The following is a 27712-nucleotide window of genomic DNA, read 5'->3' as shown; positions in this document are numbered from 1 at the left end:
AAGATCTTCACTAATTTTATGACCTAACATCTCCATATGATCCAAATTTCTTCTCAATTCTTTCTCATATGTGGAATTGGCACACTTCTAAAAACAATTTCTTCTTTCAATACCTCTCTAATCTTTAGACCAGTTGGCTAGAACGTGTCTAGCACACATTCTTTGTTCTGCATTTGGTAGTAAATCTGAAATTGCACTATCAAGACCCTTGAACAAAATAAAATATATTAGTTGACATGAGTATAAAATATTTTTAAAAATAGAAAATAAATAAGAGAAAATAGATGAGGTTACCTTCTGCATATTAGTAATAGTAGTCACTTCAATCCCATCTCCCAACTCAAGATCATTCTTCACAAGTCTAACAAACCATCTCTAAGTGAATTTGTTTTCAACTTCAACCACTGCCCAGGCTAGTGGTAGCATCTGGTTATTCTCATCCTTATAAACAGCCATAAGTAATTGACCCATACAACCACGTTTCAAAAAATAACCATCAAACCCAATACATCTTCGAGCACCAACTTTGAATATTTTCTTCAAAGCATCAAAACATATGTAAAATGATTGAAACTATTTTCTCCCACCTTCAAAAGTTTCTTCACTAAGCCTCACTATACATGTTCTACCTGGATTGGTCTTTAAGAGCTCATCCCTATAATCCAAAATTATGTTGAACTCCTCTACATGGTCACCCATAATTTGTTATAAGACAATGTTTCTAGCTTTTCTTGCTATAGTCCTTCCTATATACACCTCCAAATCAGTTTTTACTAATTGTTGAAACTGATAAACTGTAATTTCAGGTTTTGAAGTGATTCTGTCCCTGTACCTCTCAGCGAAGTACTTAGAATTCACCAGTTTTTTCTTTGTTGTGGTATTACACTTGTGCACTGAAATGTACTTCTTAACTTGAATATTTGTAGTCCTAGAATCAGTGCTTGCAAACAACAACCATCTATACACTTTACTCTCACCTTTTTTGATTCATTCACAAACTTATCTAGCTCTACATGTTCTTGAACATCATATCTAGTGAGAGCTTTTCTAAACTCTTCAACATTTACAAAACAAAGCCTAAACTCCCAAACTATTAATTTACAAGTAAGATCAAACAAAATCTTCTTATGATTTCTTTTTGCTCTTCTTGCTTTTCCTTTCCTTCTAGCAGGTTGTTCAACCTCAACATCTCCATAAATTTCCTCATCAGAATCTATTTCAAAACTAACCTCTTCATCTGAATCAATATGTGGCTCATTTCCAGCTATCTTAACCTCTAGACTATTTTTTTCTTGGTACAACCTCATCATATCCTACATCAACTCTCTTTTTAACTAAACTAACACCTTTTATTCTAGGCTCTTTTTTTATCTTTTCTGTATCATCAGACCTCTTTTTTTGGCAGCCCATTTTTATTCCCTCAGAATCCTTACCTCCTTATGAACTCACTACCATACTCATCATCTTCACTTTCATCAAAGAAATCATAATAATTTGATTTTTCACTAATATCAGTTTCACTTTCCCAATCTGATAGGATGATTGGGACATCTGCTGCAGTAACAAAAGCAATGTCACCTAAATTCTACTCAATACTAGCAGAAACAACACTCAAGTCCTCACCAGTAGTAGAAACACCATTAACACAACCCAAATCATCACTTCTAGCACAACCACCACAATCACATAAGTCCTCACCCCTAGCAGCAACACCATCATCACCCAAGTCCCCACCAGTAGTAGATAAACCATTACCACAACCACCTAAGTTCTCACCCCTAGCAGCAACACCACCATCACCCAAGTCCCCACCAATTGTAGAAACACCAACACTACCTAAGTCCTCATCCCTAGCAGGAACACCAACATCACCCAAGTCCCCACCAGTAGCAAAAAAAATCACTACCACCACCACCTAAGTTCTCACCCCTAGCAGCAACACTACCATCACCTAAGTCCCCAGAAGTACCTAGGTCTTCACCCCTAGCTACAGTACAACCACCATTCAAGTTTTTACTAACAGTAGGTCATGAAGTGCTGCAGCTTCTATAAAGCCCTCTTCAAACCCTAAATTATCATAGTCTCCTAAGTCTTACCTAACTCGTTATCAAAAGTAGTAGGAAAAGCCACATGGGGGTCATATATAACTCAACAACATCTCCATTTTTAAGACGGGGTATGATACCCAAAATATTCCTATCGCATGTCACTATTAATAATATTTTTTGAAGGTCTGATATAAATAATACATGATGAAACATTATACCCAATTTTCTTCAGGTAACCAACAATTTCAAAGTAAGAAAGTTAATCTACATCAACGTCCAAACAGTCGGTATCAATACTTCCATGATACTTAATATGGGATTTTTATTATAATTTGCCTCCATGGTGAAACCTCAATGCCACATACATAAAATCCATGCTTAATCTAGAAAAATCAAAAAATACGAGCTTAGAATTTGTTCAAGGCAAAAACCCTAACATGAAAGTAAAACAATCTAAACAACTAATAACCACCTGGGGTAGTTAAATTGCGTCGAGGAGCAAGATAGAAATCACAAACAACCACAGATTTGAAGTAAAATCGGGTGAAAATATCGTAGTTTAGATAGGTTTTAGAGAGAGAAAATGTAATACCCCATACTTTTTCCAAGCTAATTTTATCTCAAGAACGTCTAGTATTAGATTCTAAATTGAATGATGATTATTCCATGAGTAATTTTTAAGATTTTCACTTTTTGTCATGTGGGAAATTCAATAATCTTTCCATCGATATAAAATTTGCCTGAATCCGATGAACGAGTAAGAAGTTATGACTATTTCAAGTTCCCGTCGTAAAACAGCACCATATTGGTCAGTGTCACACCGCGCCACAAGCTAAGATGGCAATTGTACTTTTCCAGTGTCTCGATGAGATTTCCTCCGCATTGCACCAAAGTTCCAGGTCGCAAAAGAAGGGGCAACACGATGGCTCCTACTCAGTTTCAAGGACATAGTTATTTCTCTATTATCTCATTAATCAGTTTATTAGTTGAAGCTAATTGAGGACATGTACCATCGACTCCTTACTCAGATAATTCAATCATTTAGAGGCTTTATAGACTATCATATTTCAGACTTCAGTATGTTTAATTTTGTTTTGGGTATTCTATTACCCCACACAGATGTTATATCATTCAGATCATGTTCAGTATTGAACCTTATGGCTTTTCAGTTCATGTTTCCACATTATAAAATATTTTATGCAGTATACAAGTACAGATATCAGTCATGGGTTTGCTTGTGGTCCTTTGGGGTCATGGGCACCATGTAGCATTCCGAGCACCAGGCTCGGGACGTTACAAACTTTGTATCAGAGCCTAAGGTTCAATAGAGTCCTAAGAAGTTTGAAAGTCGCATCTAGTATAGTCTTGTACATGGGTGTGTTGCGCACCACATTTATGTATAGGAGGCTATAAGATATTTTAGGAACAGTTTACCCTCTTTCAGTATTTATGTCATGCCAGTAAGCATAATCTCAAGTCAATCTCTCAGTCTAATCTGTTTCTCCCTTTCTTATACAGAACATGCCTCCTAAAAGAAGAAATGGAAATCATCTAGCCCCTCACCCAAAGATCCTTTGGGCGATCATGTTTCTCATACGGAGTTCAGGGCCGCATTCACTACTCTTGCTCAGTCAGTTGCTGCTCAAAATGAACGTCCAGCAATCCCCAACCCAGTGTCCAATTCAGCCGTATATAGGATTTGGGACTTCACCCGAATGAATCCTCCATCCTTTCTCGGGTCTAAGGTAGATGAGGACCATCAAAAATTCATTGAACATGTTCAGAAGGTGACAGACATCATGGGGGTGACTACTGTTGAGAGTGTTGAGCTAGCTGCATATCAGTTGCAGGATGTGGCTCATACTTGGTTCAAACAGTGGAAATCAGAGAGGTATGATGATGCAGGTCCTATAGAGTGGGAGGAGTTTGTCACTGCATTCTTAGACAAATTTTTTCCCCAAGAGCTTAGAGAGGCTAAGGTGCTAGAATTCATCAAGATCAGGCAGGGCAATATGACGGTGAAAGAGTATTCTCTTAAGTTTACTCAATTAGCCAGATATGCCCCTCATGTGGTTGTAGGTAGCAGGGACAAAATGAGTAAGTTCATTTCAGGGGTGAATGATAGCGTGGTAAATGAGTACAGATCTGCCATGCTAAACAGTGACATAACTTTAGCCAGGATTATAACTCATGCTCAGCAGATAGAGGAGCACAAGATTAAGTAGAGAGAGAAGCAGAATAAGAGAGCAAAGACAAGTAGTTTCAACTTCGCTCAGCCTAAATCAGAAGGAGGAAACCGTTCCCAGTTTCATCCTAAGTCATCAGTTTTAGCCCCTTCTTCATCCATTGCACTAGTTCCTAAGTTTAGGGAGGGTAATAGAGATAGAGCGCTAAGCTCTAGGTCTTAGGGCAGTGTTAGCAATGCCCGAACTAATCCCCTTTGTCAGACTTGTGGTAAAAAACACAAGGGTACTTGCAGAGCTGGTAGCAATGTCTGTTTTGGTTGTGGCAAGCCAGGCCATAGAGTCAAAGACTGCCCTCAGTCAGTTTGTCAGAGTCATCTCTACTCCTCAACCCAGTCCGGTCACTCGAATGAGCAGGGTGCCACCACCAGTGCTACTAGTGGGCAACGCCCAAATAGTCTTTATTCTCTTCAGTCCTGATAAGATCAGGAAAATTCTCTTGATGTAGTTACTAGTACGTTACAGATCTTTCATATGCATGTTTACGCTTTGCTAGATCTAGGAGCTTCTTTGTATTTTGTACTCCCTATATAGCAGGAAATTTTGAAATCAGTCCTAAAATCCTAGCAAAGCCCTTTTCAGTCTCTACCCCAGTAGGTAAAACCACCATAGCCCAGTAGGTATACAGGAACTGCCCGGTTATGATATTTTAGAAAGTCACTTCAGCAGACTTAGTTGAATTAGAGATGACTGATTTTGATGTCATTCTCAGTATGGATTGGCTTCATTCCTGCTATGCCACAATCGACTGCAGAAACAGAATAGTCCAATTTCAGTTTCCAAATGAACTCGTCCTTGAGTGGAAGGGTAGTACTTCAGCATTCAGAGGTCAGCTTGTTTCCTACCTTCGGGCATGGAAAATGCTATCTAAAGGATGTGTCTATCATCTTGTTTGAGTTAAGGACACTAGTTTCGAAACTCCCAGCCTTGAATCAATTCCAGTTGTAGGTGAATATTCAGATATCTTTCCGAAAGATCTTCCAGGTTTTTCTCTAGAAAGGGAAATAGACTTTGGCATTGATATTTTTCCAGATACTCAACCTATATCTATTCCGCCATACAAAATGGCACCAACAGAACTCAGAGAACTGAAAGAACAGTTAAAGAATCTCCTAGATAAGGGATTCATCAGGCCCAGCATTTCTTCGTGGGGCGCTCTAATATTATTCATGCGTAAGAAAGACAGTTCTCTCAGAATATGTATAGACTACCGTCAACTTAATAAAGTCACAATCAAGAACAAGTATCCTCTTCCCAGAATCAATGACTTGGTTGACCAATTTTAGGGTGCCAGCTATTTTTCTAAGATAGACCTCAGATCCGGCTATCATCAGCTCAGAGTTAGAGAATGTAACATCCCAAAATTAGTTTTCCATACTCTGTATGGTCACTTTGAATTCTTAGTTTTGTCATTTGGTCTTACCAATGCCCCAGCAATTTTCATGGACTTGATGAACCGTGTGTTCAAGCAGTACTTAAACATGTTCGTTATAGTCTTCATAGATGATATCCTAGTCTATTCTTGCAGTGAGCACGATCATGCAGACCATCTCAGAACAAGTACTTCAAACTCTCAGAAATCATCAGTTGTTTGTCAAATTCAGTAAGTGCAAATTTTGGATAAGGCCAGTAGCATTCCTTGGTCATGTCATTTCGGGTAATGGCATTAGAGTAGATTCTCAAAAGACTGAAGTAGTAAGAAACTGGCCTCACCCTATCTCTCCATCAAATATTAGAAGTTTCTTGGGTTTGACTGGATATTATAGACGGTTTATTGAGGGATTTTCTTCTATTGCATCCCCTACGTCTAAATTGACTCAGAAGAAAGTCAAGTTTTAGTGGTTAGATCCTTACGAGAAGAGTTTTTAGGAGTTGAAGACTCGAATCACCTCAGATGTCTTCACAGATCATAAGAGTCTTCAGTATGTCTTTTCTCAAAAAGATCTCAATCTTTGTCAGAGAAGGTAGTTAGAGATCTTGAAAGATTATGACATGAGTGTCCTCTATCATCTGGGAAAGGCCAATATAGTGGTTGACGCTCTCAGTAGACTGTCTATGGATAGTGTTGCTCTTGTGAATGACAGTAAGAAGAAGTTAGCTCAGAAAGTACATCAGTTTACTAGACTAGCCGTTCGCTTAGTCGATACAGATGAGGGTGATATATGGGTTCAGAGTAGTTCAGAATCATCTCTAGTTTCGAAGGTAAAAGAAAAGCAAGATAGAGATCCCAGCCTTGTCGAGTTGAAAGTGTTAGTCCAGGATCAGAAAGTAGAGGTTTTCTCCCAAGGGGTAGATAGTGTCCTTCGTTGTTAAGGTTGTCTCTATGTTCCAGGTGTAGATAACTTAAGGCAGAAAATTCTTGCAGAAGCGCATGGTGCGCGCTACTCTATTCAGCCAGTAGCCATAAAGATATACCGCGACTTGCGGAAAATCTATTGGTAGAGTGGGATGAAGAAAGATGTTGCAGAGTTTATGGCTAAGTGCTCTACATATCAGCAGGTTAAGATAGAGCATCAGAATCCTAGTGGGTCCATGTAGGAGTTTAGTATTCCTACTTGGAAGTGGGAAGTTGTGAACATGGACTTCGTGATGGTTTTGCCTCGAACTCATCATCAACATGATTCAGTATGGGTCATTATAGACAGAATGACCAAATCAACTCATTTTCTTCCAGTTCATACCTTTTATTCAGCCGAGGATTACGTCAAACTCTACATCAAAGAGTTGGTCAGATTTCACGATATTTCATTGTCCATTATCTCAGATAGAGGTACCTAGTTCATCTCTCATTTTTGGAAAGTATTCCAAAAGGATCTTGGTACCCAAGTTCATCTTAGTACAGCCTTTCATCCTCAGACAGATGGTCAAGCAGAAAGGACCATTCAAACGTTAAAAGATATAATAAGGGCTTGTGAAATCTATTTCAAGGGAATTTGGGATGACCACTTACCTTTGATTGAGTTTGCATACAATAGCAGTCATCATTCCAATATTCAAATGTCTCCATTAGAAGCTCTCTACGATAGGAGATGTAGATATTCAATTGGTTGGTTCGAAGTTAGTGAGGCCTCAGTCATAGGTCCTGACTTAGTATTCGACGCCTTAGAAAAAGTCCAATTGATTAGACAAAGACTTTGAGTTGCTCAGAGCCAATAGAAGTCTTATACAGATGTTCATAGAAAAGATCTCGAGTTTGAGATTAGTGATCATGTCTACCTAAAGATCTCTCCCATGAAGGGAGTGAAGAGATTCGGCAAGAAGAAAAGCTCAGTTCCCGATATGTTGGTCCCTTCAAGATTCTGAGTTGCTTTGGCAAGGTATCCTATGATCTTGAATTGCCTTTAGAACTAACCTCAATTCATCCAGTCTTTCATGTCTCCTTGCTCAAGCAGTGCATAGGTGACCCATCAGTTGTAGTCCCTATTCAGATCATTGATGTTTAGAACACTCTCTCCTATGAAGAGATTTCAGTCAAATTCTTAGACTATCAGACTCGTAGATTGAGGAACAAAAAAGTCCCTCTAGTTAAGGTTCATTGGCAAAATCAGTCCGTCAAGGAAGCTACTTGGAAAGCAGAGGCAGACATGCATACCAAGTATCCTCACCTCTTCTCCTACCAACTTAAATCAAGCTCAAGGTAATAGTTCTCCTTAAGCTTACTCAGTTCCATGTTCAATGTTCATCACAAACTTGGTATTCAGTTTCATGCTCATGTTCCCATTATAAACTTGGTATCAAGTACCATTGCATATTCATTTATGCATTAGCTTAGTTATATAATTATGCATCAGACATGCATTCTCATTATGAGAAACATAGTTCATCAGAACACTCAGTTATGCATTCATAAATCAGTTACACATGCATCAGATATGCATGTTCAGTATTATATATTCAGCTTGTCAGTCATGAAATCATGTTCCAGCTATTCATGTTCAGTATGTTCAGTTGTCTTTTCTTCCCCTTCCAGTCAGTCTCATTCGAGGATGAATGTTCTCAAGAAGGAGATATTGTAATACCCCGTACTTTTTCCTAGCTAATTTCATCTGAAGAATGTTTAGTATTAGATTCTAAATTGAATTATGATCATTCCATGAGGAATTATCAAGATTTTCACTTTTAGTCATGTGGGAAATTCAATAAGCTTTCCATCGATATAAAATTCACCTAAATCCGATGATTGGGTAAGAAGTTATGACTATTTCAAGTTCCCATCGTAAAACAGCGCTATATTGGTCAGTGGCGTGCCGCAAGCTAAAATGGCAATTGTCCTTTTCCAGTGTCTCAGCGCGATTTTCTCCGCATCGCACCAATTTTCCAAGTCGTAAGAGAATGGGCAACATGATGGCTCCGCGTCGCGTCATCCCTCAATCTCCCAATTGTCAAAATCCAGTGACACGACGCGATAGCGCCGCGTCGCGCTAAAGGTCCAGTTCGGGAAATTTTTACAATTTTAAAAGACCCATCCAAGGGTTAAAAGGGTCAATTTCCTACCCCCTATTTAAACCCGATAACACATGATTTAGCTATTCTTCACCCAAAATATGCTAGTTTCTCTCAAGTTTCTCTTAAGAACAAGCTAGGGTTTCTATTGGGGATTGGAAGTCAAGAAGGTTTCACCGTCAATCTTCATGAAATCACGAACTAAGGTATGCATAGTGTTCATTCATAGACTCATTTCGTACATGAAGCCCAAGAATTCCTTTTCTAAATTCAAGTTTATGGATTTTCTTATGAATTTCATGATTGGGTTGCTCTTGTTCATGTGGATAATGAGAAATTGAATTCTACTCCATGTTGGGTGATAAATTCTATGTGAGTTAAATTATTATAGATATAGATTCATGCAAACCTATGACTAAACCCTTGAATAATGAAATTAGAATTGAACCATAATGTTTAATTATTGTACAATGATGTTTACATGTACCATATCTACAATATATTTGATTAAATGCCTAGATGAAGGAAAAGTGCCTAACTAGCATGATACCATGAAATCCCCATGTATGTACAAGTTATGCCTATCACATGTTTTGATGAAATGCTTCTATAAATATATTATGGATTATGATGTTAGTTATATGTTCAAGTAAGTTATGCTTGGTCAGTTTCCTTCCATAGAGTCCTGGGGGTACTCGTACACAAAACATTAGTTGTGTGCCTAGAGTCATGCCATGTTTTCATGATACTCTCAGTCAAGCTATGAATCTTTAGACTTCAGACAGTCTTATGACTCAGGAAATCTCCATGATCTCATGAACTCAGTCAGTTGTCAGATATCAGTAGTATTCCGTCAGTCAATGGAATTCAGTAGCTCAACCCATGTTCAGTTCAGTTAATCATGTTCAGAGTCTAGTTAATCATGTTCAAAGTCTACTCAGATGGAAGTAGGAATTAACATTGAGTGAACCCAAGAATGGGAACACACACTATCACATGAGGGTATGATTCTTAGAAGTCATCCTTGCGTTCCAAAACTATGTAGCCAGTATAGGTTGAGACATTAACACTGTCCGGTGAGGGTTGATGAGGTGGATAAGCACTGTCAGATAAGGCCCCACTATTCTCTTTTAGGGACACTGAGTTAGATGAGGGTCACCCACAGCTTATCCTTACCAGTGGTGCGGTATTGACACCCTTCCAATTGGGGTTATAGATTAGACCCCAGCTCAGCCATAATGGCGTATTAGGGGCATGTCGGTTAGATAACTACTTCCCACAGTTTCATGTTCTAGAATTAGGACTGTCAGATATAGTCAATTAGTCTCAGTAATAGAACTCAGATAGTTCTTCAGATTTTAGAACTATCAGATACAGTATGGAACTCAAATAGTTCTATCAGATTCAGAACTGTCAGATACAGTCACTCCTGTTATCAATTATATTCAGATTCGGTATTCATGTTATCACAGTATTAGTGTCAGTTGTTATGTCTCATGCATGTATTCTCACACTCATGATAGTTAGTCAGTTATTATTATTGTTTACGCATATGAACCCCATGCATTCAGCCTACCTCACATGCATACCAGTACATTCAAAGTACTGACGCATTTGCGCTATGGTGTCTTATACCATAGGTTCAGAGACACGAGCTCTAAAGAAATAGTAGATTCAAGATATCCACAGACAGAGTTAGAAGTGAGTCCTCATCTTTCGAGGACATGGTTATTTCCCTATTATCTCATTAATCAGTTTATTAGTTGGAGTTAGTTGGGGACATGTCCCATTAACTCCTTACTCAGACAGTTGAGTCAGTTAGAGGCTTTATAGACAATCATGTTTCAGACTTCATTATGTTCAGTTTTATTTTGGGTATTTTATCACCCCACACTGATGTTATATCATTCAGATCATGTTCAGTATTGAACCTTATGGCCTTTTAGTTCATGTTTTTGCATTATAAAGTATTTTATGCAGTATACAGGTACAGATATCAGTCACGGGTTAGCTTGTGGTTCTTCGGGGTCATGAGCACCATATAGCGTTCCGAGCACCAGGCTCGAGACATTACAAAAAAAGTAAAAATGGTTATTTGGTAAGATTTGAGAGTATTTGTTAAGGGTGGGTCGGGTTATAATTGAGGACGGGTCGGGTTACAACGTGGACGAATCAAAGGGCTTGTGTTTAACAACACCGGGCCTTGACTTGGGATAGGCTGTTAAGAGGGTATTTTAATACACTTTAAAGATCTTAAGGGGGTACATAAATGGAAGTTAAGTTTAAGTGCTAAAGTTAGTTGAGAGGATAAGTTCAGGGGGGGAAACATATCTGCACTCAAAAAAATAGCACATTCTTTCCTAAATAGTTGTCATTATTTTTGTTTATATATATCAAATTGTCTTGCCACCATTGGCAAGTGCATTCCCTGTGCGAGACCACTCCACACCATTCACCTATCAAAATTATGATTAATTTTGTAGGGTTTGGATCAAGTAGTTTTAGCTGAGTCCGAATTGGGCTTAGCATTTTAATTAATTTAGTTTTGACCAATAAAAAATTGCCATGCACTTAATAAAAAATTTAATTGCGATTTAAAAAAAAGTTAGTTGCAAGGACATTTTGAGTCATAAAAGTGGATAGAGGTATTTTTGAACCAATTTCTATACTTGAAGAGTATTTCTGACCTGTTTTCAAATTTTTAGTTACGATTTTAAAAAACCATTAGTTGCAAGGGTATTTTTGAGCGATCAAGGTGGATGGAGGGGTATTTTTGAACCAATTTCAATACTTGAAGGGTATTTCTGACCCAATAGGTTAACTGAGGGTATTTTTTAACCAATTTCAATACTTGAAGGGGATTTTTGACTCTTTTCTATTTTTATTTTATTAGATCAAATAATTTTTTTAATTATGTCACTATGTATCACTTTCAAATTGCAGTTTTTTTTTTTTTCCTTTTATACCGTATGGATGTTTAGCTGTCAAGTGAACATAATTGTCTTTGCTATCTATTAATTTGTGCGAAAATCAAAATAGCTCAGGCTATTAAAATAGTTTTATCAAATTTAAGCATATGATAAAACCTATGAAATATACATATTTTGCATCTTCACACATTTATTTTTATTTGTTATAAAATACACATTAAATAAAAATGATGGGTCTTGAACACAATTTAAAAGAATTAAATATGTAAAAGATTGTTTGTATCTACCAATTGTATCACATGACTTTAGTCTCAAGATCAAAAACAAATATGTATCCTACCCAATAAAAAGAAAATAAGAAAGAATCATATTTGTTAAGCTATTCGTATCAAGGATTAAATAAGCGGATGTTTGGATGGACTTATATTTTGATCAAAATAACTTTTAAGCTTTTTTTTCTGGGCAAATTTCAGAAATAGCATACTTATTCCCTTAATTATGAGTTTCATAACAACAGTTTCATAATTACATAATATAGCAAGTTGTATTTTGTATTTTTGCTAACTGTTGCTACAAAAATACAAATACATATGATTTTTACTGCTCTTATGATTGATATGTATTTTGTATTTTTGCAAATTGTTGCTACAAAAATACAAATACATACAAATACATATGCTACAAAATGTAATTTGATAAAAGTGTTGCTATTTTTTGTAATTTAATACTTAAGTATGCTACTTTATGTATTTTTTTAATTTAATTTTTTACCTTTTTAAGTGTTTGGCAAGTTTCAAAATTGCTTTAAAAAGCCAAAATTTATTTTTTATAAGCCAAAAACTAAAAGCTCCAATTCTCAACTTTTTTTGGCTTATAAGCCAGTATTTTGGCCAATTAAAAGACATTTTTGTCCCTCAAAATTCTCCCTTATTTTAAAATTACCCTTGTGTAGCTATATTAGTACTTTTTTGGTATGAAACTTCTAATTTATGAAATATGGATTTTTATATATTATTTTCCTTCTTTAATATATTCTTTTAAATTTAATAGAGGTATTAAGTTATTGATTCATACTATGAAAGTTTGGAAACGGGTGATAGAGTTGAAACTGGGAAGGATTGTGACTATCTCGGAAAATCAGTTTGGTTTCATGCCAGGTCGCTCAACTACTGAGGCCATTCACCTTGTGAGGAAATTAGTGAAGCAATTTCGGGAGAGGAAGAAGGACTTGCATATGGTGTTTATTGATCTTGAGAAGGCATATGACAGAGTACCAAGGGAGATTCTGTGGAGGTGCTTGGAGGCTAGTAGGGTACCTGTGGCGCACATTAGGTCAATTAAGGACATGTATGATGGCGCGAAAACTCATGTGAGGATAGTAGGTGGGGATTCAGATCCCTTTTCAGTTTTGATAGGTTTGCATCAGGGATCGACTCTTAGCCCTTTTTTATTTGCCTCGGTGATGGATGTGTTGATGCTACATATTCAGAGAGGGGTGCCTTAGTGTATGTTATTTGTAGATGAAGTGGTTTTGATTGACGAGACTCGGGGAAGAGTTAATGATAAGTTGGAGACTTGGAGACAGACCATTGAGTCTAAAGGTTTTCGGTTGAGTAGGACCAAGACGGAGTACTTGGAGTGTAAGTTTAGTGTTGTGTTGCAAGAGACTGATGTGATTGTGAAGCTGGATTCTCAGGCCATTCTGAAGAGGAAAAGTTTCAAGTATCTTGGGTCTATAATTCAGGGCGATGGTGAGATTGACGAGGATGTCACGCATCGTATTGGGGCAGGATGGCTGAAATGGAGGCTTGCTTCTGGAATTTTGTGTGATAAGAAGGTGCCCTCAAAACTTAAAGGTAAGTTTTATAGAGTGATAGTCTGACCGATTATGTTGTATGAAGCGAAGTGTTGGCCAATTAAGAAATCGCACGTCCAAAAGTTAAGGGTGGTGAAGATGAAGATGTTGCGATGGGTGTGTGGTTAGACTAGGAAGGACAGGGTAAGGAATGAGATTATTCGAAAAACGGTGGGAGTGGCTTCGGTGGAGGAAAAAATGTGAGAAGTGAGGTTACGTTGGTTCGGGCACGTGATGAGGAGGGGTACTGATGCACCAGTGCGGAGGTGTGAGACACTGGCTATGGATGATTTTAGGCGGGGGAGAGGTACGCTGAAAAAATATTAGAGGGAGGTGATTAGACATGATATGAAGCAGTTACAGCTTACGGAGGACACGCCCCTTGATAGGAAGGGGTGGAGGATGCGGATTAGGGTAGAAGGAAAGGGGGTGGGAGGATGAGTGTTCTGTATATGTGTCTGAAGTTTCTTGGTAGTAGGTGTTGAGTGTTGTCTATGATTTCAGATGTATAGTTTTAATATTATCTCATGGCTAGCGTTGTTAGTATATTTCTCATACTGTACAAGTTTATATTGCATTTATGTATTGAGTTTGTTATATTGTTATTGATTCTAAGCCGAGGGTCTATCGGAAACCACCTCTCTACTTCACCTGAGGTTGTGGTATGGATTGCGTACACTCTACCCTCCCCAGACCCCATTAAGTGGGAATACACTGGGTATGTTGTTGTTGTTAAATATGGACAATTATTATTGTACAACATATGAAGTTCTCTAATAAAAAATAATTCACCAACCAAAATATATGGAGAATACTTATTGAAGATATACAACTTCGTGGACGATTAGTGAATGATCCATCTATATTTCACGACGCAACATACGTATTCGCCTATGTTTTAATAGTGATAGTCATTACTCAATCAATGAGTAATATATTTTCTAAGTAAGAGTCTTTTTATCAAATAAATAGTGTCATTTGTGACCAACTATTTATCTATTAATGTAATTATAATGATTAGTAACATATATATTTTGCTTAATAATTTAAACTCTTTTAACAAAAAAAAAACCGCAAAAATTAATAGTTATACATAAAATTATTATATATATATATATATATATATATATATATATATATATATATATTAAGTTTAATTTGAATCATTTTAGAAACAAAATTAATAATAATCAACTTTGTATATTGTTAACAACTTTAGGGGTATTTCAAACATTTTGATAAAAAAAAGTGCTTAAAAGCACTTGTTTACCAAATACATCATTTTTCAGTTTTAGCATTTTTATCCAAATACGTAACTACTTATTTTTAAAATAAGTTTAGTACTTTCAAAAATACTTTTAAAGAGTTTTTTAAAAGCCATTTTTTTTTTAACTTATCAAATAGGTCCTAAATCAACCTTAATACATATTTGCCTCTTCATGCGTCTATTTTATTTTCAAAAATGGCGTGTTCCTAAATACATTTTAAATAATTGGATGTATAAAATTTACTCGTGATGAGTGTATCATATGAATTGAATTTTAAAGTCGAAAGTAAAATATGTATTCTACCACCCCGCCCCCCAAAAAAGGGACCATATCTATTAACCTATATATGTACACTCCTTCCCTTCTAATTCACTCGGCTTTCTAAACTAAAGATGTCTTAATTTATTTGTTCATTTTTGGAAATTTTAAAAGTTACACTACTTCTCATATTATTTTTAGTATTAAATCATTGGAGTATATTAAGTAATAGTAATAATTAAATTTAATGTTTTAAAATGTCACTAATATAATTAATTTAGTAAAACACACCTCTAATTAAAACTTTCTTAAAAATTAAATAATATAAAATAGAGAAAGTATGCAATGCAATCGACGTCCACCATAGGTTCGATGAGCTATCATTCTAGATTTTCTAAAAAATAATGTCAAAGCCTTTTCGGTACGGATGATTCTTAATGCCGAAAAAATATGAGTACCTATTATAGAGCAATATAATCTCATTGTTCGCCTCTCACCATCCGAATCTTTTCCAACCCCCTCTCTCTCGGTGTGGTTCCTCTCACGATATCAAGGGTCAAATAAATCAGCCCCAACACATTAGGAATCATTTTAATCATTTTTTTAATTGTATTAGGACCAACCCCAATACACCCCTTCCCTCCTGTTTTACTTGATTTCTAAACTAAGTTAAACGTTTCAATTTATTTGTTCATTTCGTAAATTTAAAAGCTTTATTATTTTTCTCATACTTTTCTTAGTATTAAATAATTATATAAAGTAACATTAATGTTTTAAAATTTTATTAATATAACTAATTTAGTAAAATACACCTCTATTTAAAATTTTCTTAAAAATCAAGTAAAATGAAATAAAATAAATATACAATTCAATCGACGTCCACCTCGATAAGCTGTCTTCCTAACTTTTCCTTAAAATAATGTCAAAGCACAATGGAGAACTCCTAATACCAAGAAGGTGTGAGTACTTGTTTTATAGCAATATAACCTCATTGTCCGCCTCTCAATATACAAGTCTTTTCCAGCCGCATCTCTCTCGATCGAGAGAGATATGATGCATTTCACGATATCAAGGACCAAAATGAACCAACCCCAACACATTAGGGACCATTTTAACCATTTTCCTCATTGTAATTTCAGTTAAAAACAGAGGTCAATTTAGGAAAACAGAAAATAGCAAACAACTACAAATACAACATTTGTTTCCTTAAACCTTAGGGTTTTGCTGTCTTCGCCATATTGAGCAGCCATGGTAGCAAAGCAATTAGATGACGAACAACAAACCCTCAACTATGAATCCAAATCGCATAAGAAAAACAAGAGAAAGCTCGAAGAATCTGACCCTGACGTTTTTGTAGAGTCCAAAAAGGAGAAAAAGAAGAAGAAGGAGAAACAGAAGCAAGAACAAGAAGTGCATAATGGGAGCAGTGAAACTCTTTGTGGGGTTGATGGAAATACTGAAATAATTGATGGGTCAGTTGAGTTTTCTGAAAAGACGAAGAAGAAGAAAAAGAAGAAGGGTAAACAGAATCAAGAACAAGAAGGGTATAATTGGAACACTGAAACTCTTAGTGGGTCTAATGGAAATACTGAATTATTTGAGAAGAAGAAGAAGAATAAGGTAGAGGAAGAGAATTTGAATGATGGGTCTGTTAATGGGGAAGTTAAAGAAAATAGTACAAATGTGGTGGTTACTGGTAAAGGAGCTAATGAGTCAAAGTACAAAGCTTTAACAAACTTTGTAGATTCAGGGCTTCCAAGGGAAGTATTGGAATGTTGCAAGAACTTCGAGAAACCATCGCCAATTCAGTCTCATTCATGGCCTTTTCTTTTAGATGGTCGTGATTTCATTGGAATTGCGAGAACTGGATCAGGTATAACATTTGAATTGAGGGATTTTAGTGTAATAGTAGGCTATGGCTTGTTGTTTTATTTAGTTTTGTTTTGCTTTTGTATGATTAGGTAAGACGTTGGCTTTTGGTATTCCGGCTATTATGCACATCATGAGTAAGCGGAATAGTAAGAAGTCTAAGAATCCCGTTTGCCTTGTGCTTTCGCCTACGAGGGAGCTAGCTCAACAAGTATGTTACTGAAATTTATACCCGGAGTGTTTAAAATTGTTTGCTTTCTTGCATTATTGGTACTCTTTCTGATCCGTTGTTTGAGTTTGATTTCACTTGAGGTAATGTTTCACTTACTGAATAATGTTATCACTCAACAAAGCTTGAATTTTTTTGTTCTGTGAAAAAACCAACTTTGCCGTTATTGTTCAAATTTAGCGTGGGAAAAGGTAAATGAACGGGTTGTTACGTGTTTTCCATTCCTGCTAAGAATGTTCCATCCTTGAGTAGACTAGTAATCTTCTACCGAGGCATCATAGTTATTTAATTTGCAAGAAATGATGGGAAGATAATCTTTTAGGAGTGTATGTGCTAACCATCTTTCTTTCCAAAATAAAGTTTTCCTATCGCCACTTACTATAATGTGAGTGTGTTCTTAGGATATATTCAATAAGTTTCTGATATATTCAGTTCTCAATTGCCTACTAATGCCTTGGTTCTCATGTGCTCCGAGAAATTTTCCATCTTGTACTTCTCTATATCATCACGTGTCCAGTGCCTCCTCATTGCAAAATCTCCATAGTGATTATAGAAGGGGAATGTTGTGTGCCCTTAGAGTATTGACTTCGAAGCCTCCTTCCTTCTTACTGGTGATCACTGTTTCCCACATTACCTAAATGAAAGACTTTTTACTTGTTTCCTCGCCACAAAATTACTCTTTAAGGTTATTGTTTCTTTTATGCGTCTTGTTTGGTATTGAATAGAGAGACAATATAAGTAAGGAGTGCATCCAAAGCATTATTGATTAAAAACCTTCCTCCCAAGGACAAGTGCATTTGTTAGTCTCGTTTCAATCTTTTGTGTCGTTTCTTCCAAGTATTCTTTGTGATTGATATCCAAAGGGTCTACCTAATATTTAGTTGGTAATCGCCCCACATTGCATCTTAGTGAATCTGCCAACTGTTGAATTCTGGAAACCTTGTGACAGGAAAAAAATGACTCTTAGCGTAATTTATGTTCACACCTGATAGTTATTGCCTCAAAGAGCAATAGAAAAGCAATAAACTGTCTTCAGATATAGTATATCTTCTCCGCTTGCATTGCACATAATGATATTTTCATACTCGTGAAGCAAGTGAGATCATCAGATGCGCCCGTCCCTGACTTTTGCATGGAAGCCCTTTGCCCAGCCCAGCTGTGCCACCTTCCATTCCTTGATTAAAAATAAAATCAAAACTGAGATACGAGGTTAGCTTGCCTTCAGGGAAAAGATAGAGTATACCATGCATAATGAGGGTGAATATTGTAAAGGGGTTAATTTATGTGGGTTTTAGTTCTAGATGTCTTCTAGTATCTGCCTAGAATATCTTCTAAATCCTGCCTTTTGTTTTCTTTTATTAAATCAAAAATCAATATGCATGTTTTGCCTTGTGTTCTCAAATGCAAAATGCCTATGCGGATTTTACGTGTTATTGATAGATCTTGCTCATTATAATAGATAGCAGATGTTCTCTGTGAGGCTGGGAAGTCTACTGCTGTGCAATCAGTTGTTCTATATGGCGGAGTTGAAAAGCACCATCAAAAGGCTTCTCTTAGATCTGGTGTGGTAAGTATTCTGTTGGGTTACTTGTTCTGTATTTATTGTTGCGATGACTCTTGAATGATGGCTTTTTCAGTATCATATAATTAATATCTAAGTCAGTTTAAGGTCTTATGGTCGCTTTCTTAGACTTTTTAAATGGTTGCTACACGTACTTCACATTTTTCATACTTAAAGTTCAGAGTTTCTTGTTGTTGTCGGTATCTCAGATGATAGCCTCTGCTTGCAGGATATTGTTATTGGAACCCCAGGTCGTTTGCAAGATATGATGGAAATGGGAGCTTGTAACTTAAAAGAGGTTTCTTTTGTGGTAAGTGCTTTTGTGCCCTTCATTTAGGTTTGGACTTTCAGATCCTTGATGAAGTCTGAGTAAGCATGATGTCACGAAATTTGCTTGGTCAATTAGTGTAGTTAGTTTGGATGCTTCTGTCCTGTACTTGTGGTCATCTAATGTGTGTAAGTACTTTTTTGGTTTGTTTCATTATTAGGATTTAGGAGAAGTATTTTTCCTTTTCAGGCTTTTTGTGTAATCTCTGTCTTTTCAAGTTGTTGTGTGAGGTATGCAAATGTTGGTCTTGTTTGAAATACGAACTGAAAATATGCTCGAGAATCATCTTTTGCTGTTAAAACGAACTGCATTATCTTTGCTATTGGTGTAGTTCTGAGAATATGAATAACCCTGTGGCTATCATAGACATACTAGGATCCTTGTAAGATGAAATAGGATCTATGAATAGTTTCTTCTTTCCTTTTGTTTTTGTTTTCTAATTCTACACAGTTGGATGTAGGCTGGGTTGTAAATTTTGGATTCCAGCCTTTGAGCTGATGATTAATATACAAAATGTTAACTTAATCAAAAAAAAAAAAACATCTTTTGTTGTTTACATTCTATTTACCATCTATTACTGTCACTTGTTTATCCTTGGGTAATAAATCTCTCAAAGTTAACATTGGATGTAAATGAGTGATTACTTTAATGTGACAGAAGAAAACACAGAGATTGTGTTATCCTTTATTTTTAGTAATGTTATCACATATTAAGAAATTGTAGTGTTTCCGCTTCTCTTAATTTACCTGACATGGTCACGAGGTAACTTTTAAATATGATTTAATTCTTTTTTTCTCGGTCATATGAGCTTAATATAAACGGAATAACGTCAACTGTCATGCTCTTTTACCATTGACTGATGTTACTAATATTGCTATAGGTGCTAGATGAAGCTGATCGCATGCTTGATTTAGGTTTTGAACCAGCAGTCCGTGCTATATTGAGCCAAACATGCTCTGGTATGAATTTTGCTCTCTGCATTTGATTCCATCTCTTGAATTCTTAGAGCTGGAGCTTTGATGGACTTCTCATTAGATAGATTTAGCCTGTTGTAATATCTTTTTCTTTTCTTTTCAATGCGATACTTGCATCTGAATGCTTTTCACAGCTTATTGTATTTGCTCCAAGTACCATTTTTTCGCTCGGTCACAATTTATATGTCCCAATGAGACATTTGTAGTTTCATTTTCTATCCTTTTTGTAAATGAAGTAAACCATATTAAAGTTTATTTTTTGTTTCATTTTCTCAGTATATATGTAAGACTAAAAAACGGATGTTGAAAATTCGAATCTTGTTAATATTTCAAGCCTTCTATTTTTTTGATTCATTTCCTTGTCCTCCCATGTTACATGGTATGCCTTATTTTGCACTTCAGATATTAGCTAGCTGAAGTTTACATTCTGTGAACATGTATTTTTCTGTCCACCACTCAAGTTCCATCAAATTGTGCAGTTCGGCAGATGGTTATGTTCAGTGCTACATGGCCTCCGGCTGTTCATCAATTAGCTCAAGAATTCATGGATCCCAATCCAATCAAGGTCTGATTCACCAGTCAGAATATATCCTCAAATTTGTTGTGGTTCCTTTCCTGTCTTAAAACTGAAGTTTGTTCAGGTAGTTGTAGGTTCAGAAGATTTGGCTGCCAACCATGATGTCATGCAAATTGTCGAGGTAAACTCCATTATAGAAATTCTAAAGACTTATTAGATATGCAGATTTTCTTTTTATTTTTTTCCAGCTCTTTCATAATCAGCATATTCTTGCCTCCCTTCCCAGCCAATCAACCAACAAAGAGAGCCAAAAACAAAAATGAAAACACAAAAGAGGAGAAGACGTACAAGTTCATCTCTACTTCTTCCTGCTAAATTGCTTGTCCACTTCCTTTTACATTATAGGTCTTGGAAGATCGAGCCCGTGATGAGCGTTTACAAAACTTGCTGGAAAAGTACCACAAGTCTAGAAGGTATAGCTTGAAGAAATCTCTACTGACACATTTCTGATCTCATCATTGCCAGCTCTCAAGCCTGCGTTCGTTGTCTCTTGCTGACATCACTGTCAAACCATTATTATAGTACTATATGAATAATGATATTCATGAATGACGTCGTTCCTGAAATATGCTAGTCAACGGTGTCCATAGGTTACGGGGAACTTCTTGAATTATTTTTACTCCAAACTCTGTTGAGATATTTCTTGAGAAAGCTACTGTTCTTTTGAAAAACATGTAGTTGATCGTTTATTTAATGCACTAGCAACTGTTATATATTGGTAAAGTTTCTATGCCTGTGGTTTTAATCTCTTGATTACCTCCTTGTATACAAAATAGGCTTGTAACTCCCTTGTGCTTTTAGGATTTGAATGGATTGCTTACTTCCTGTTAAGTGTTTGCTTGCGGTTTTGATATCCTGATTACCTACTTGTGTACTAAGTTAGTCGAACTCCTCACTTTCGGTGCCGCACCCGTGTCGACACGACATGGGGGTGTGGGTGTGGAATTCGTACCCGATCTGGTCAACCAATTTTGGGTACTTTGAACAAAATCGGTTGGGAAAGTCTGGACAGATTTAAGAAGTTATGTAATCAAAACAAAAGCTAAGATGAAATTGAAAAAAATGGAATGTCTTGTATATAGAAATTTTTATGTTATTGCTTTTCTTTTTATCTCCTTTCAGGATTTTCTTCTTGAACAATGTTTTTTCCTCTAGTTTTCCACATAATATCTCATAATTTATGTTTTACAACTCTACTTTTAGATATTTAAATTAATTTTCTCCGAATCCCTGCACCCGTATCCTTCTCTAGATCCATATCCCCGAATCTTTAAATTGAGACCGTGAAGGATCCGACCTCTACATCCGTACCCGTATCGGACACCCGCACCTGAGTCCGAGCAACTTAGCTTGTGTACAAAAATAGGATTGTAATTTTTTTGTACTTATAGGAATTGAATGGATTGCTTCCTTCCTGTTAACTCAACTAGAACAGTGTTCCTTAATTTAAAATCATTCTTAAGTGACTTAAGTGCAAAAAGACCAGACCAGCACCGCCTTTGTGCTGATGTTTAATATAATGTTACCTTTCTCATAAAAAGTGTGAAATGATTAATCTGCCCATTACGGTTAATGTTGTCTAAACACAGTTGTCTGGTGTCACCCTCTGTTTATTGTAGATGGTTGATCAAGTGAGGGTATCCTAAAAATAGTGATTCCATTTTTCTTCCAGGAGTTAATGAGTAGGTTTATCAAACCATGGGGCATGGGGAAAGGTGCACCTATCTCGCCCTCTCGCTCTCTCTCTCTCTCTCACACACACACACACACACACATTCCTTATTTTTTTTCAAAAAAAAAAAAAAGTGGATGAGTTCATTTTACTTACCCTCATTGTTGTATTGTTTTTTATTTCCTTATCCATTGTCCAGCAAAATTATCTTCGTGGCAATGGTTTTATACATTCCTCAATCATAAGTTATTGGGGATAGTGTTTGCATTATTTGTATCCTGTTTTGGTGTTAAAACCAGGTAATGGCATTGGGTTCTTTAAACTCTCTTTCTAATGGATGCTTACAAGAGGTTGCAAACTTTGAACAGGAATAGAGTATTGGTTTTTGTTTTATACAAGAAGGAAGCATCTCGTGTTGAAATGATGCTACAGAAAAGGTAATTCTATTGACTCTTCTGTTTAGTTGTGAGCAAAACATTAGATTCATGTGCCTAGTTTCCAATTTGCCTGCTGATAATACATGTTCAAACAAATTTGATCCTGGCAAAATTGGTACATGCAGTACGAACCATGCTCACTGTATTGTGCTACCGACATCACTAATATCATATCTGGTCTACATTTTGTTTGTCTTTGATGTGTCTTGGCCTCAGGGGTTGGAAAGTCGTGTCCATTAGTGGTGACAAGCAACAGCATGCTCGTACTAAGGCACTGTCACTCTTCAAGGACGGAAGCTGTCCTCTAATGGTACACACTGTTTTCCTGTGTTGTATTTGTTTCCACTTCGGGTGATGTTTATTTGATAGGTAGATAACTATTGGAATAACATCTCAAGAGGATGCTAACCATATACGGCTAACTAATCAAGTATATAAGAACCAAAGAGAATGTGCTTTAATTAGGTAAAGAAGAACCTCAGACGTGTTTGATACTCTTGACTGAAACACTCGTACAAATTCTTAATTATGGTAGGAAGCAGAATCACTGTATTTTGGTTTTCTCTTGTCATCCTAATTTACATCAATTTTTACTCCCTCTTTAGTTCCTAACTTCTCATGGTAGGTTTGCTCCAATCATTATTGTACAAGTTGTTTCAATATTGTGGTTAGCTCACTTATTCTCTTCATTATCACATATATTCAAGTTAAGATTCCTTGAAGTTTTGAAATATTTAATTATAAATTGATGGCCAATTTACTACCAAAATTTTCATCAGATGAATAACTGCCTCATCTTTTGGAGCATCCTTCATGAAATCGTTTTTGTTTGTCTGATTTTTTGCATGATGGTTGATTGATGACCTTTTGATAATGCAATGGCTTCACGGTAGTTTGACTTACCAGCTAGGATTCCTCCGCTGAATCTTGGAGTACTATTTTCTAGCCAATCCTCTTCTGTCCAAGAATAATAGGATGCTTAACATTTTTCCCATCAAAATGTCTTGCAATATTTTGCTTCTTACTCGTTCCTGCAAAATCGATTTCCTGATACTTTGTGAATTCTAGTTGTGTTGCTCTGATGCTGGTTGGAAATTGTGTTGGGATGTCCAGTTGAATTTGGATCGGCTGTTCATGAATGATCTCGCTGTTTGCTCGGTTTTCTTTTGTGAGCGTTGAAACATGCGATAGCCTCATTAACATAATTCTTATGCTTCTGCAGATAGCTACTGATGTAGCTGCTCGAGGACTGGATATACCTGATGTTGAAGTTGTGATAAATTATAGTTTCCCTTTGACAACAGAGGATTATGTTCATAGAATTGGAAGAACTGGAAGGGCTGGTAAAAAAGGTGTAGCTCATACATTCTTCACTAAGGATAACAAGGTACTGTTTGGCTGATCTATATAATAGAGATCTCACTTTTATTTCCCTTGTACTATTCTCTCAGCGCTTTGCTATTTTGATTCTTATGATGAGCGTGTATATCACAGGGACTTTCTGGGGAGTTAATAAATGTCCTCAGAGAAGCTGGACAGACTGTTCCAGCTGCCCTTCTCAATTTTGGAACCCATGTAAAGAAAAAGGTAAGCTTCTTGGTTGCATATTACGAATATGTTACCATTTACCTAATGACACCTTGATGTGCGCTTGTGGGGTAGTCAAGTGTGCCATCAGAAGGGCATGTGCAGGCTAAGTTGCTGGCAATACGAGCTTGTGTAGTTTTAGACATGTTCATAGGACACTGGTGTGGGGTCAAGCTTTAGAGGCTTAAGTTGTAGCTTGCCTACTGTCATCGACACCTTTGTTGGATTGGATTGCCATGGCTTAGGAGGAGTTTGCCCAAGGCTGTCTTCTTCGAGGGTGTTTGGATTAGCTTTTTTTAGGTGACTTATATGCTAAAAGACAAAAGTTGGTAGCAACCAACTTTTGGCTTTTGGCTATTTTTGTACTTTTTAAGCTTAACGTAAAGTGCTTAAAAGCACTTTGTGTCTTTGCCAAACACCTCCAAAAATTAGAAAGTGTTTAAAAGCCAAAAGCACCTAAAAATAAGTCAATCCAAACACTCTTTATTTTTAGATGTTTTTGGCTCTTAAGCACCTTTTAATTTTTGGAGGTGTTTGGCAAAGACACAAAGTGCTTTTAAGCACTTTACTTTAAGCTTAAAAAGTACAAGAAAAAGCCAAAAAGTTGGTTGCTACCTACTTTTGGCTTTTGACTTTTTGCTTATAAGTCACTGAACTAAAGCTAATCCAAACACCCCCTTCATGCGCATAGATATAGATGCAAACTTCATACGGCAGTGTGTGTTATGCTATGGGGACAGTTACAGGGAAGTCCTCAGATCTTCTTCCCATAGGTTTTGAAGAATTTAGATGCCAAAGTTGACGCACTAGTAGTGATCATGAATATAACCTTTTTACACAGACTTGGGGTGTGTGGGGTTGGTGGATAAGTCCATGATAGTAGTAATACTGAAGATGCTTCAAACCCTTTGATGTGACAAGGGCTCTTCATCAGTATGCTGCTGCCTTGTGATTTGAAATGCATATGCAATCATGCATTGGTCTCCTAAATTTCAGTACATCTCGTTCTGGAAAAATTTTAATATGTGCCTCACACAGTTGACATTAGTTGTTGGAGGCTCCACTTCTTTTGTCTCACAAAAAAGATGTTCACACAACTAATGTCAGTTGTTCCATAGTAACATTTTCCCTCGTTCTCTGGTTTACTTGGTAACTCTGTCCTATTCATTAGTTATTTACTCACTTTGTCGGAGTGCCTTGTGCACTTCATGCCTTCTTAGGCATTGATGATGGGTCGAATACAAGTACCGGTAATTCTGCCTCTCAAGTCTGAGGATTTGAATCTTGGTTCCATGGAGGCATGTAGGATTGAGAACTTTTAAGAGAATTATGCTGAGAAATATGCCAAATCTGCTGAAGATAAAGGCAGAGAGATGGTGAAGAAACAATGTAGAAGATAAAGGCAGAGAGATGGTGAAGAAACAATGTATTACATGTGATACGTTGTGATTGCCTATTTTCTTGCTGGCATAATTTGTTTGCTTGAGAAGTAATTGTCAACTGAATCTTGTTTCTCTATCACTGCACATGCTCTTTGTTACATTGTTGAGTTGACCTATTTGCAGGAGTCCAAGATCTATGGTGCTCATTTTAGAGAAATTGATGCAAATGCTCCAAAGGCTACAAAAATAAAATTTGGCGATTCTGATAACGAAGATTGAGCAAAACCAATATAAATGTTGCCAATTTGTCATTGAGTTGTAGCAGCACGACTCATTTGAATTGGTTCCAAGCTTCCTCATCCTGACATTCTATAGAATGTCATTTGGCGGACACATGGAGAAGTGGATCGTTGTGAGAAGAACGCAAGAGATACCCCACAGCTATCAGCTCATGTACGTCCACAGGTGGTCTAAATTTATTGAGCTGCAATATCATAGATAATAGGGTTTTAGAATCTTAATATTCTTTTATGTAATTCGTTTCATTTCCAGGATGTGAATGCAACTCTTAAAAGTATAATGCCGAGTGATTGTTAATTCTCTTTGTGATATTTGATTGCACCTTGAAAAATGCTGGAGATTTTCATGCTATAGTAAGAAGCCCAAAAGGTAGCGAGCTTTCTTGGAAAAAATTGAAATCCAAGAGTAGTATGTGTCAATGCTCTTTTGTTTTCTCAGTGATGCCTACATAGCTTCACCCTTATAGGTGTTGGATCTTTTGATTTCCCTCCATGCACATCTGAGGATGTTGTAGTTTATCCTTACACAATAAGAAAAAAAACCCAAATTCTGTGTCATCGAAGTTTTAATTATGGCTTGTTGGTGAACAACTTGATACGACAACTATTTTTACCTCTTCTGCTATATACTTTTTATATGTAGTTGGAAGAATTATTCAAAGATTGGATCTTTGTGTTGTTCTGCTTCTCTTATGCAGAAAATTCCTGTTTCTGTGCAATTGAAGGTCAACAATGATGATGGGTTGGGTGTTGATTGATGCTGCTATTCGTAACATCAGGGGGTAATTTGGAATAATAAGTTTACTGATCGTTTTGGTGATGATGGAAGTTGTCCGCTTGTTTTTGGGGATATACTGTGTGCTAGTCAGGTATCCGAAGAGTAAACTCTTTTGGAATTAATGAAAATTAGAATCAAGAAAGTTTATGGCAGTTGATGTGAAATCTGGTGTTAATAAGATTACGAGTACTGCTGATAAGCCAGGTTTTGGTGTTACTAAGTTTAGGTTTTTAGTGATGTTGATGAGCCAGTCTTTTGTGTTGGATCTTATGATTTCCTTCTTCCTAAGCATGTCTACTTGTGAGTGGATAAATTACATAATACAACACCTTTAATTTATCATTGTTACTTAAAATTTTAACCTTTTAAAATAATTACATAAATCCTTTTCTTTTACTGTCTGGCTCTATACCATTGGATGCATGATAATACTCCCTGCCCCATATCCCAAATTCATTTCACAACCCAACCTAGAGATCTGAAGTTCCTGCGAAGCAATTTCGTATGAATATTAGGCAAAACTCCACAATTAGCAATGGTAGCAGATCCCGAACAACTTGCGCAATTCATCATCCATTTCTCACAGCAAGTTGTATAAGCCTCGGAACAATCCTGCTCTTCGATTTTCCTTCCCTTCGCTTTAATTTCTGTCTGATTGAATTATAATCGAAGTTTAACTCTAAAAGATTTGAATTTTTGTCATTTTCTTCCCTTCGTTTTCTCTTCTCGTTGCTTCAATTTTTGCCCGACCAAAGTTACAGTCAAGAGTAACTCCAAATGTTTGAAATTTCGGAATTCTCCCCACTATTACTTCAAACTCAAAAATTATGTTTCAATGGCAGTTGTTAGTGGGTTTGCTATCCGAGATTCGCCAATGAAGGTTGAAGATAGATGATATTAATGGAAATGCATAATAATGATTTTATTGAAATTTGGAGATACACAAAAATGATGTATTTGATTGAAGAGGATAA

At 36.5% G+C, this 27712-nt stretch overlaps 1 protein-coding gene across 3 annotated transcripts; it reads left to right on the top strand.

Annotated features, from left to right (window-relative positions):
- Positions 1-16211: 16211 nt before the first annotated feature.
- On the top strand, positions 16212-27134 carry LOC107869619 (DEAD-box ATP-dependent RNA helicase 5). 3 transcript variants are annotated; one of them, XR_007043791.1, is made up of 14 exons: positions 16243-16918; positions 17007-17125; positions 18603-18710; positions 18934-19014; positions 19913-19991; positions 20486-20571; positions 20648-20704; positions 20929-20996; positions 22624-22692; positions 22909-23002; positions 23915-24079; positions 24187-24279; positions 25845-26114; positions 26659-27134. XR_007043791.1 is itself a non-coding variant. In XM_016716121.2 (13 exons), the coding sequence occupies exons 1-13, from the start codon at positions 16294-16296 to the stop codon at positions 25938-25940; spliced, it is 1740 nt and encodes a 579-aa protein (XP_016571607.1). In that variant the 5' UTR covers positions 16212-16293; the 3' UTR covers positions 25941-26270. The 3 variants fall into 3 exon arrangements, 1 of the variants encoding a protein (XP_016571607.1); XR_007043790.1 differs by having other exon boundaries at positions 25845-26126; XM_016716121.2 differs by lacking the exon at positions 26659-27134 and having other exon boundaries at positions 16212-16918; positions 25845-26270.
- The last annotated feature ends 578 nt before the right edge of the window (positions 27135-27712 follow it).

This window comes from Capsicum annuum, chromosome 1 (assembly GCF_002878395.1).
Source record: "Capsicum annuum cultivar UCD-10X-F1 chromosome 1, UCD10Xv1.1, whole genome shotgun sequence".
In the NCBI taxonomy this organism is placed as follows: Eukaryota; Viridiplantae; Streptophyta; class Magnoliopsida; order Solanales; family Solanaceae; genus Capsicum; species Capsicum annuum.
The sequence above is the reverse complement of the archived record's forward strand: the minus strand, read 5'-3'. Positions and strand labels throughout refer to the sequence as shown.

Excerpts from the sequence above, each read along its gene's own strand:
- LOC107869619 (XM_016716121.2), top strand. The coding sequence starts at position 16,294 with ATGGTAGCAAAGCAATTAGATGACGAACAACAAACCCTCAACTATGAA. Across the intron at positions 24,080-24,186 it reads TCTTCACTAAGGATAACAAG|GGACTTTCTGGGGAGTTAAT; the intron begins GTACTGTTTGGC and ends TGTATATCACAG. Across the intron at positions 24,280-25,844 it reads GAACCCATGTAAAGAAAAAG|GAGTCCAAGATCTATGGTGC; the intron begins GTAAGCTTCTTG and ends ACCTATTTGCAG.